Here is a 12,865-nt window from a genome sequence, read left to right as displayed (position 1 = left end):
TAGCCAATGTGATTTATTTTTATCAGGATATTTTCTACCTGCAGGCTGCAATGTTTTTATTTGTTGGCTTTATGTAGGCTATTTTGACATGGCTGGAAATGGCAATAGAAATTACTTGCATTGTAGAATAATAGTGTAATAGTGAATAAGACATCAACATTATGAAATAACACATGGAATCATGTAGTAACCAAAAAAGTGTTAATCAAAATATAATTGAGATTCTTCAAATAGCCACCCTTTGCCTTGATGACGGCTTTGCACACTCTTGGCATTCTCTCAACCAGCTTCACCTGGAATGCTTTTCCAACAGTCTTGAATGAGTTCCCAGATATGCTGAGTACTTGTTGGCTGCTTTTCCTTCACTCTGCTGTCAAACTCATCCCAAACCATCTAAATTGGGCTGAGGTCAGGTGATTGTGGAGGCCAGGTCATCTGATGCAGCTTTCCATCACTCTCCTTCTTGGTAAAATAGCCCTTACACAGCCTGGATGTGTTGGGTCATTGTGTAAACTGGAAACCAGATATCCTGAGGCTGCATTTATTGTAGCTGGGGATTTTAACAAGGCTAATCTGAAAACAAGGCTCCCTAAATTTGATCAGCATATCGAATTCGCGACCCGGGCTGGCAAAATTCTGGATCATTGTTACTCTAACTTCCGTGACGCATACAAAGCCCTCCTCTGCCCTCCTTTTGGCAAATCTGACCACGACTCCATTTTGTTGCTGCCAGCCTATAGACAGAAACTAAAACAGGAAACACCCGTGCTCAGGTCTGTTTGGTCGGACCAGCGTTAATCTGATTCCACGCTTCAAGATTGCTTCAATCAAAATGTGTATATAAAATATATTTTGATTTGTTTAACACTTTTTTTTGGTTACTACATGATTCCATGTGTTATTATATAGTTTTGATGTCTCTCCTATTCTACAATGTAGATAATATAAAAATATAGTAAAACCCCTGAATGAGTAGGTGTTCTTAAACTTTTGACCGGTAGTGTAGGGAAAAATACACGTTTAAAAATGTACACCAATCGATTGGTTGAAAGAACGGACGTCCTAGAGTAGACCAAGATGAAATAAAAATGTGTCTTGGACAGCCCTACCCAGCTGCTATTGCATTGGTGTTTATGGGAGACCCACTCCAGTAAGTAAGTAGACAGGAAATGACCATTTTTTTTCAATGGTAAACGACTTGAGTGAACATTTATCCACCATCTTTGCTATTGCGCCGCTCAGTCGCGACTTGCAAACTTTGCAGGTGTTTCTGATTTTAATTAACAATGCCATGCTGGTGGGTGGTACTATTTTAAATTAAACCCAGCTCAACAAAACAGCAACAACAACAAATAAAATACACATGTCATTTTATAGGGAAAGATACGCCGTAGGCAAGAATTTGCACGAAGCCTGCAGTTTGGTTCAACTAAACTTTGATTAAAATGACTTATTGTGTCATACATCGTGACACAAACACATCAGTCTCTGATCTCCTTTTGGACAGGCTGCAGCTAAGATCAATAACCACAACCACCCAGATTTTGGGCTGAATCCACTGTTGGTACACAACCATGCAAGCACATTAATGAACAAATATGTATTTTTGACTGTGTTTTCCCTGTAGACTGCCGTGATCAGCTATGACTACATGACATCTCTGAAACATGTGGAGTATGGATCAGAAGAATACTGGGCGCTCAAATCCCAGGTAAGGCTAGGGCTTGGCTATATGGCCAAAATATCATTGTGTGAAATGTTTCATATTTTTGATTGTATTTTATGTTTAAAAAAATAAAATAATTAGTGAATAGGGTTGAAACACATATGTTAAGTGATTTCAATGTAGTTTTCTCCATTCTGATTTGTTTTATACTGTTCAGTCCAACTTCAAACAAATCATTTTCAGCATTTTTGTAATTTTCTGAATTTCCTGTACTTTTGTTTCCTCTTCCACACTGCCATGCAGAGCTGCATGGTATGGGCAAAACACCTAGGCCTAGTAAATTGGTGAATTGTTGGAGTCATGGAAATGGAATGTATGGTCTGTATTCAGACCCTTTGCTATGAGACTTGAGCTCACGTGCATCCTGCTTCCATTGATCATCCTTGAGATGTTTCTACAACTTGATTTGGAGTCCCTTTGTGGTAAATAAAATTGATTTGAACATGATCTGGAAATGCACACACCTGTCTATATAAGGTCCCACAGCACAGATCGTGCATGTCAGAGCCAAAACCTTGGTCAGGGAGGTGAACTTCCAGAAGGACAACCATCTCTGCAGCACTCCACCAATCAGGCCTTTATGGTGGAGTGGCCAGACAGAAGCCACTCCTCCAGTAAAAGGCACATGACAGCCCACTTGGAGTTTGCCAATAGGCACCTAAAGGACTCTCTGGACATTACAGACAACTCTCTGGTCTGATGAAACCAAGATTGAATTCTTTGGCCTGAATGCCAAATCCATTTTAGAGTAAGGCTGTAGTGTAACAATGTGGAAAATGTGAAGCGGTCTGAGTACACTCTAGCTAGCTAAAATATTCATGCATTGCCTATTCCTCTCTTTATAAGATATCATTACACAAACAACATGCATATACCAGCACTGGTACCGTGCTGTATTAGATACCTATGTTTGCTCTGACTCTTAAGTACATTTAGCAAGCTAGCTAAATTCAAATCAAATAAGTTTTTGTCACATGCGCTGAATACAACAGGTGTAGTAGACCTTACTATGAAATTCTTACTACCTTTACAAGCTCTTAACCAACAATGCAGTTCAAGAAATAGTTAAGAAAATATTTACTAAATAAACTAAACTAAAGTAAATCAATTTAAAGTAACAATTAAATAACGAGGCTATGTACAGGGGTACAGGCAAGTTGAGGTAATTTGTACAGCAGGTAAAGTGCCTATGCATACATAATAAACAGCGAGTAGCAGCAGTGTAAAAACAAAATATCAATGTATATTGGTCGTCAATGTAAATAGTCCGGCTGGCCATTTGTTTAATTGTTCAGAACTCCTTCTTGGGGGTAGAAGCATAATATAGGTCCTGGATGGCAGGAAGCTTGGCCCCGGTGATGTACTTGGCTGTACGCGCTACCCTCTGTAGCGCCTTGCGGCCGGAGGCCGAGCAGTTGCCATACCAGGCGGTGATTCAATGGTCAGGATGCTCTCGATGGTGCAGCTGTAGAACATTTTGAGGTTCTGGGGACCCATGCCAAATCCTTTCAGTCTCCTGAGGGGGAAAAGGTGTTGTCATGCCTTCTTCATGACTTTCTTAGTTTGTTTGGACCTTGATCGTACGTTGGTGATGTGGACACCAAAGAATTTAAAACTCTCGACCCGCTCCACGACAGCCCCGTCAATGTTTTCCTGTAGTCTACGATCAGCTCCTTTGTCTTGCTCCCATTGAGGGAGAGGTTGTTGTCCTAGCACCAAACTGCCAGGTCTTTGACCTGCTCCCTATAGGCTGTCACATCATTGTCAGTTATCAGGCCTACCACTGTTGCGTCGTCAGCAAACTTAATGTTGGAGTTGTTTGGACTCCCAGTCGTGAGTGAACAGGGAGTACAGGAGGGGGCTAAGCACCCACCCCTGAGGGGCCCCAGTGTTGAGGATCAGCGTGGCAGACAAGTTATTGCCTACCCTTACCACCTGGAGGTGGCCCGTCAGGAAGTTCAGGATCCAGATGCAGATGGAGGTGTTTAGTCCCAGGGTCCTTAGCTTAGTGATGTGCTTTGTGGGCACTGGGGTTGAATGCTGAGCTGTAGTCAATAAATAGCATTCTCACATAGGCGTTCCTTTTGTCCAGGTGGGAAAGGGCAGTGTGGAGTGCAATAGAGATTGCATCATCTGTGGATCTGTTGGGGAGGTAAGCGAATTGGTGTGGGTCTAGGGTTTCCTGGATGATGGATGACCAGCCTTTCAAAGCACTTCATGGCTACCGATGGGAGCGCTACAGGGCAGTGATCATTTAGGCAGGTTACCTTCGCCCCCTTGGGCACAGGGACTATGGTGGTTTGCTTGAAACAACATGTAGGTGTTACAGACTCAGTCAGGGAGAGGTTGAAAATGTCAGTGAAGACACTTGCCAGTTGATCCACGCATGCTTTGAGTACACGTCCTGGTAATCCATCTGGCCCCGTGGCTTTGTAAATATTGACCTGTCTAAAGGTTTTGTTTTCATCTGCTACCGAGAGCGTGATCACAGTTGTACGGAAAAGCTGGTGCTGCTTGTGTTGCTTGCCCCGAAGTGAGCATAATGGGCATTTAGCTCATCTGGTAGGGTCACGTCACTGTGCCGCTCGTGGCTGGGTTTCCCTTTTGTTGTCCGTAATAGTTCGCAAGCCTTGCCACATCTGACGAGCCTCAATTTTAGTCCTGTATTGATGCTTTTGTCTGTGATGGTTCATCTGAGGGCTTTGCTGGATTTCTTATGAGCGTCCGGATCAGTGTCCCGCTCCTAGAAAGCGGCAGCTACAGCTCAGTGCGGATGTTGTCTGTAATCCATGGCTTCTTGTTGGGATATGTACGTACGCTCACTGTGGGGACAACGTCGTCGATGCACTTATTGATGAATCTGGTGACTGATATGGTATACTCCTCAATGCCATGGGATGAATCCCAGAACATATTCCATTCTATGCTATCAAAACAATTCTCTAGCGTAGTGTCGTGACATTACATTCATTAATGTGCTGACAGTTGATTCAATAAATAACTATGTTTAATTGTTAACCTATTTTTATTTTTTATTAATCTTGTAACAATTAACTCATTAGGAATTTGGGGCACCAGGAATTACTCTAAAATATATGATCTATATATCTCGAATTCACTTATTAATCATTACCTCATATCAAATTCTGAACATCGCAGACTTCTTGAATCTGCACAAACCCGAGTCTTACTGATCATGCCGTACCACACTTGATTTGATTATTTTCAAACAAAATGATAATACAGGATACACACACACACACATTTACATTTAAGTAAAGCGACTTACAAATTGGTGCATTCACCTTATGACATCCAGTGGAACAGTAGTGCATCTAAATCTTTTAAGGGGGGGGGGTGAGAGGGATTACTTTATCCTATCCTAGGTATTCCTTAGAGGTGGGGTTTCAGGTGTCTCCGGAAGGTGGTGATTGACTCCGCTGTCCTGGCGTCGTGAGGGAGTTTGTTCCACCATTGGGGGGCCAGAGCAGCGAACAGTTTTGACTGGGCTGAGCGGGAACTGTACTTCCTCAGTGGTAGGGAGGCGAGCAGGCCAGAGGTGGATGAACGCAGTGCCCTTGTTTGGGTGTAGGGCCTGATCAGAGCCTGGAGGTACTGAGGTGCCGTTCCCCTCACAGCTCCGTAGGCAAGCACCATGGTCTTGTAGCGGATGCGAGCTTCAACTGGAAGCCAGTGGAGAGAGCGGAGGAGCGGGGTGACGTGAGAGAACTTGGGAAGGTTGAACACCAGACGGGCTGCGGCGTTCTGGATGAGTTGTAGGGGTTTAATGGCACAGGCAGGGAGCCCAGCCAACAGCGAGTTGCAGTAATCCAGACGGGAGATGACGAGTGCCTGGATTAGGACCTGCACCGCTTCCTGTGTGAGGCAGGGTCGTACTCTGCGGATGTTGTAGAGCATGAACCTACAGGAACGGGCCACCGCCTTGATGTTAGTTGAGAACGACAGGGTGTTGTCCAGGATCACGCCAAGGTTCTTAGCGCTCTGGGAGGAGGACACAATGGAGTTGTCAACCGTGATGGCGAGATCATGGAACGGGCAGTCCTTCCCCGGGAGGAAGAGCAGCTCCGTCTTGCCGAGGTTCAGCTTGAGGTGGTGATCCGTCATCCACACTGATATGTCTGCCAGACATGCAGAGATGCGATTCGCCACCTGGTCATCAGAAGGGGAAAGGAGAAGATTAATTGTGTGTCGTCTGCATAGCAATGATAGGAGAGACCATGTGAGGTTATGACAGAGCCAAGTGACTTGGTGTATAGCGAGAATAGGAGAGGGCCTAGAACAGAGCCCTGGGGGACACCAGTGGTGAGAGCACGTGGTGTGGAGACGGATTCTCGCCACGCCACCTGGTAGGAGCGACCTGTCAGGTAGGACGCAATCCAAGCGTGGGCCGCGCCGGAGATGCCCAACTCGGAGAGGGTGGAGAGGAGGATCTGATGGTTCACAGTATCGAAGGCAGCCGATAGGTCTAGAAGGATGAGAGCAGAGGAGAGAGAGTTAGCTTTAGCAGTGCGGAGCGCCTCCGTGATACAGAGAAGAGCAGTCTCAGTTGAATGACTAGTCTTGAAACCTGACTGATTAGGATCAAGAAGGTCATTCTGAGAGAGATAGCGGGAGAGCTGGCCAAGGACGGCACGTTCAAGAGTTTTGGAGAGAAAAGAAAGAAGGGATACTGGTCTGTAGTTGTTGACATCGGAGGGATCGAGTGTAGGTTTTTCAGAAGGGGTGCAACTCTCGCTCTCTTGAAGACGGAAGGGACGTAGCCAGCGGTCAGGGATGAGTTGATGAGCGAGGTGAGGTAAGGGAGAAGGTCTCCGGAAATGGTCTGGAGAAGAGAGGAGGGGATAGGGTCAAGCGGGCAGGTTGTTGGGCGGCCGGCCGTCACAAGACGCGAGATTTCATCTGGAGAGAGAGGGAGAAAGAGGTCAGAGCACAGGGTAGGGCAGTGTGAGCAGAACCAGCGGTGTCGTTTGACTTAGCAAACGAGGATCGGATGTCGTCCACCTTCTTTTCAAAATGGTTGACGAAGTCATCTGCAGAGAGGGAGGAGGAGGAGGGGGGGGGGGGAGGAGGATTCAGGAGGGAGGAGAAGGTTGCAAAGAGCTTCCTAGGGTTAGAGGCAGATGCTTGGAATTTAGAGTGGTAGAAAGTGGCTTTAGCAGCAGAGAGAGAAGAGGAAAATGTAGAGAGGAGGGAGTGAAAGGATGTCAGGTCCGCAGGGAGGCGAGTTTTCTTCCATTTCCGCTCGGCTGCCCGGAGCCCTGTTCTGTGAGCTCGCAATGAGTCGTCGAGCCACGGAGCGGGAGGGGAGGACCGAGCCGGCCTGGAGGATAGGGGACATAGAGAGTCAAAGGATGCAGAAAGGGAGGAGAGGAGGGTTGAGGAGGCAGAATCAGGAGATAGGTTGGAGAAGGTTTGAGCAGAGGGAAGAGATGATAGGATGGAAGAGGAGAGAGTAGCGGGGAGAGAGAGCGAAGGTTGGGACGGCGCGATACCATCCGAGTAGGGGCAGTGTGGGAAGTGTTGGATGAGAGCGAGAGGGAAAAGGATACAAGGTAGTGGTCGGAGACTTGGAGGGGAGTTGCAATGAGGTTAGTGGAAGAACAGCATCTAGTAAAGATGAGGTCGAGCGTATTTCCTGCCTTGTGAGTAGGGGGAAGGTGAGAGGGTGAGGTCAAAAGAGGAGAGAGTGGAAAGAAGGAGGCAGAGAGGAATGAGTCAAAGGTAGACGTGGGGAGGTTAAAGTCGCCCAGAACTGTGAGAGGTGAGCCGTCCTCAGGAAAGGAGCTTATCAAGGCATCAAGCTCATTGATGAACTCTCCGAGGGAACCTGGAGGGCGATAAATGATAAGGATGTTAAGCTTGAAAGGGCTGGTAACTGTGACCGCATGGAATTCAAAGGAGGCGATAGACAGATGGGTAAGGGGAGAAAGAGAGAATGACCACTTGGGAGAGATGAGGATCCCGGTGCCACCACCCCGCTGACCAGAAGCTCTCGGGGTGTGCGAGAACACGTGGGCAGACGAAGAGAGAGCAGTAGGAGTAGCAGTGTTGTCTGTGGTGATCCATGTTTCCGTAAGTGCCAAGAAGTCGAGGGACTGGAGGGAGGCATAGGCTGAGATGAACTCTGCCTTGTTGGCCGCAGATCGGCAGTTCCAGAGGCTACCGGAGACCTGGAACTCCACGTGGGTCGTGTGCGCTGGGACCACCAGATTAGGGTGGCCGCGGCCACGTGGTGTGGAGCGTTTGTATGGTCTGTGCAGAGAGGAGAGAACAGGGATAGACAGACACATAGTTGACAGGCTACACAAGAGGCTACGCTAATGCAAAGGAGATTGGAATGACAAGTGGACTACACGTCTCGAGTGTTCAGAAAGTTAAGCTTACGTAGCAAGAATCTTATTGACTAAAATGATTAAAATGATACAGTACTGCTGAAGTAGGCTAGCTGGCAGAGGCTGCGTTGTTGACTATGTAGGCTAGCTGGCAGTGTCTGCGTTGTTGACACTACACTAATCAAGTCGTTCCGTTGAGTGTAATAGTTTCTACTGTGCTACTGTGCTGCTATTCGGGGCTAGCTGGCTAGCTAGCAGTGTTGATTACGTTACGTTGCGTTAAAAGAACGACAATAGCTGGCTAGCTAACCTAGGAAATCGCTCAAGACTACACAATTAACTTTGATACAAAGACGGCTATGTAGTTAGCTATGTAGCTAGCTACGATCAAACAAATCAAGCCGTTGTACTGTAATGAAATGAAATGAAAAATGTGATACTACCTGTGGAGCGAAGCGAAATGCGACTGGATTGTTGAGTGCGGAAGTTCTGTTCGGAAGACGTTGGCTAGCTGTTGGCTAGCTAGCAGTGTCTCCTACGTTAAGGACGACAAATAGCTGGCTAGCTAACCTCGGTAAATTAAGATAATCACTCTAAAACTACACACTCTAAACTACACAATTATCTTGGATACGAAGACAGCAAAGACAACTATGTAGCTAGCTAACACTACACTAATCAAGTCGTTCAGTTGAGTGTAATAGTTGTGCTGCTAATCGGTAGACGGTGGACTAGCTAACGGTGGACGTTAGCTAGCTGGCTAGCTGCAGGGCAGTGTAGACTGCGTTAGGACGACGAAATACGATAATTACGCAATTATCTATGATACAAAGACGGCTATGTAGCTAGCTAAGAAGAAATTGCTAAGATTAGACAAATCAAACCGTTGTACTATAATGAAATGTAATGAAATGTAATACTACCTGCGGACCGAGTGCAGATGCGACCGCTCGCTCCAACCCGGATGTACACACACACACGGTATAGGTTATTGATTAGAATCTTAATACGATGGAAAGGTCCCTTGCGGAATAACACAAATGACACTTGTTATAAAAGAGAGAGACAACACTTGGATACATTTAGGAACTACGCTCACAGTAATCCTAATACCTTGCCCCGAACTGCCGCCCATTTGGCTAAGTAGTAATGCATGTATTTACGTGTTGAAGGTCTTCCTTCGTTGTGTATCGTTGTTTATCTAGTACTTAGAACAACCGTAACATTGATTGTTAGAGGCTACTTTGTCGTCTTCACCTCGTGTTGATTTTCAGGGTCATGACCAATGTAGACCTAGCTGCAGCTTGAGTCCTTGAGTATGTTAATTCTTAACCTCTTGGATTTAGGGGGCGCTATTTTAATTTTTGGATGAAAAACGTTCCCGTTTTAAACAAGATATTTTGTCACGAAAAGATGCTCGACTATACATATAATTGACAGCTTTGGAAAGAAGACACTCTGAGTGCCACAACTGATTTTACAGGCGAAAACCAGATAAAAATCCAACCAGGAAGTGCCGCATTTTTTTAAACCGCCTCATGCCAATGACTGTGAATGAGCTTACGTTTTCCACGTATTCCCCAAGGTGTCTACAGCATTGTGACGTCTTTTTAGGCATTTCCATTGAAGAATGGCTGTAAGGGACCATATATAGCATGTGGTCACATTGTGTCTCCTGCAGAAAACCCTGCGTAAAATACTGAGGTAGCCATTTTTCCAATCGCTTCTTATGAGAAACCAATTGCCTCGATGGATATATTATCGAATATATATGTTAAAACACCTTGAGGATGGATTCTAAACAACGTTTGCCGTGTTTCTGTCGATATTATGGAGCAAATTTGGAAAAAAGTTTGGCGTTATAGTTGTAGCATTTTCCGGTCGATTTCTCAGCCATGCATGATGAAGAAACGGGAGCTATTTCGCCTACAAAAATAATCTTTTTGGAAAAAAGGAACATTTGCTATCTAACAGGGAGTCTCCTGAGTGAAAGCATCTGAAGTTCTTCAAAGGTAAATGATTTAATTTGGTTGCTTTTCTTATTTTTGTGAAAATGTTGCCTGCTGCCAGCAGAGCCTAGCATAGCATTATGCCATGATAAACTTACACAAATGCTTGTCTAGCGTTGGCTGTAACGCATATTTTGAAAATCTGAGATGACAGTGTTGTTAACAAAATGCTAAGCTTGTGTTTGAATATATTTATTTCATTTCATTTGCGATTTTCATGAATAGGAAAAGTTTCTAGGGGTATTTATGTCCGTTGCGTTATGCTAATGCATTTGAGGCTATGATTACGCTCCCGGATACGGGTTTGCTCGTCGCAAGAGTTTAACTCAATCTTTTACACACTTGGGTAAAAAGGGTGTTTCTGTCATCCTGGCACGCTCTCTGAGCTCCCTCGGGCATGGCTAGTTACTTGCAAAGTATCATAAAAACTATTTCTTGTTAACCTCTTGCTTCTACTCGGGACGCTTGCGTCCCAACTAGAGCTCTGGAAATGCAAATGCGCTACGCTAAATGCTAATAGTATTAGTTAAAACTCAAAAGTTCATTAAAATACACATGCAGGGTATCGAATTAAAGCTACACTCGTTGTGAATCCAGGCAACAAGTCAGATTTTTAAAATGCTTTTCGGCGAAAGCATGAGAAGCTATTATCTGATAGCATGTAACACCCCAAAAGACCCGCAGGGGACGTAAACAAAATAATTAGCATTTCGGCGTTACACAAACCGCACAATAAAATAGAAAACATTCATTACCTTTCACCATCTTCTTTGTTGGCACTCCTAGATGTCCCATAAACACTATTTGGGTCTTTATTTCGATTAAATCGGTCCATATAAAGCCTAGATATCGTTATATGTAGACTGTGTGATAAACGAAAAAAACATTGTTTCAAAACGTAACGTCATTTTTTAAAATTCAAAAAGTCGACGATAAACTTTCACAAAACACTTCGAAATACGTTTGTAATGCAACTTTAGGTATTAGTAAACGTTAATAAGCGATAAAATTCATCAGGAGGCGATGTAAAGATCATTAGCTGTCCGTCTGGAAAAATGTCCGGCTAGAAACTCAACGAAAATATCCGGTCCTAGACCTCAGGAGATACGGTGCCCTGCATGTGTTTGACCAAGAAAAAACTCGAAGGGAAATGACAAGACTCTAGACACCGTGTGGAAGCTGTAGGTACTGCAACCTCAGTCAATTAATTGTGGTTCACCTTTATCAATGGGTTCAAGTAGCGCATGGATATATTTTCCCCATTTTCAGTGATCAGTTTTTCCTGTGCTTTTCGATGTAAATGCCGTTCTGGTAAAGCCACAGCAGTGATTTAACCAGTTTTATAAACGTCAGAGTGTTTTCTATCCACACAGACTAAGCAAATGCATATACTATATTCCTGGCATGAGTAGCAGGGCGCTGAAATGTTGCGCGATTTTTAACAGAATGTTCAAAAAAGTAGAGGGTCGACTTAAGAGGTTAAAGGAATATGAATTTAGTTATCTTAACAAAAATATTCTCTTCATCCTTTATTTCATATACAACATAAAGGATGTAAACTTTACATGGTGTGAAAGCTCTTTTTTTAAGTGGTATAAAAAAAAAACTTAATGAAATCACAAAATAGTCATATCTCATCATTCCCCACATTCGGATGTTGAAAATATTGTCCCAGTGTTCCCTTTTTAAGTTTAAGTTAAGTGTTTGGGTGGCAAAATCTTCTGTAACAGATTCCAATCACCAATACTAGAGACCAAAGGAGTCGTCTGCTGCATGCAATTTACGATTGGTGTGAGGTCATAAAACCCCCACACCAATTCCTCCTCCCTTCTGTGGGTGAGAGGGCCCAGTAGACATTAATCTATTTTAAACTGATCTTTGGATCCTCACAGGAGAGTCATGACCATAGCATCCCTCATCTGACCACTTCCGTATTGAGCGAGTCACTGGTACTGCCTGCTTTAGTTTTTCCTTGTAAGCAGGAATACGGAAGATAGAATTATGGTCAGATTTTCCAAATGGAGGGCTAGGGAAAGCTCAGTGTGTGGAGTAAAGGTGTTCTAGAGTTTTTTTAAATTATTATTATTATTATTATTATTTTTTTTACATTTTAATTTTAAATGTAATTTATTTTTTCTCTGGGTACACATGTGATATGCTGGTTAAAGTAGGCAAAACATAGTTAAGTTTGCCTGCATTAAAGTCCCCGGCCACTAGGAGCGCCACTTCTGGATGAGCTTTTTCTTGTTTGCTTATGGCTTTATACAGTTGTTTGAGTGCAGTCTTATTGCCAGCATCAGTTTGTGGTGGTAAATAGACGGCTGCGAATAATATAGATGAGAACTCTCTTGGTAGATATTGTGGAACTATAGCTTATAATGAGGTACTCTACCTCAGGCGAGCAATACCTCGAGACTTCTTTAATATTAGACATCGCGCACCAGCTGTTATTGACAAATAGACACCCACCCCTGCCCCTCGTCTTACCAGACGTAGCTGTTCTGTCCTGCCGATGCATAGAAAACCCAGCCAGCTCTGTATTATCCGTATCGTCGTTCAGCCACGTTTCGGTGAAACATAAGATTTGTTTGAAGAAAAGATGCAGAAAGAGGTTGGACTGCCTTCTTCAAATTCATAGGCGAGTGAGTAAACTTCCACTACCATCCGTACGATTGGCCAACGTGCAATCATTGGAAAATAAAAATAACGCAAAAAAAAAATGGCACAGTTGGTTAGGAGTAGAGATCGAACGATTAATCGGTATGGCCTATTTTAAT

General features: G+C 44.2%; 1 protein-coding gene across 2 annotated transcripts in view; it reads left to right on the top strand.

Annotated features, from left to right (window-relative positions):
- Positions 1–12,865, top strand: part of adck1 (aarF domain containing kinase 1) — a 179,502-nt gene that overhangs the window by 18,731 nt on the left and 147,906 nt on the right. For both annotated transcript variants that reach the window (XM_029687485.2, XM_029687486.2), the window contains exon 3: positions 1,628–1,711. In XM_029687485.2, coding sequence (XP_029543345.1) covers positions 1,628–1,711 — 84 coding nt within the window. The remainder of the gene's footprint in view (positions 1–1,627; positions 1,712–12,865) is intronic.

This window comes from Oncorhynchus nerka, linkage group LG18, assembly GCF_034236695.1.
Source record: "Oncorhynchus nerka isolate Pitt River linkage group LG18, Oner_Uvic_2.0, whole genome shotgun sequence".
NCBI classification, from domain to species: Eukaryota; Metazoa; Chordata; class Actinopteri; order Salmoniformes; family Salmonidae; genus Oncorhynchus; species Oncorhynchus nerka.
The sequence above is the reverse complement of the archived record's forward strand: the minus strand, read 5'-3'. Positions and strand labels throughout refer to the sequence as shown.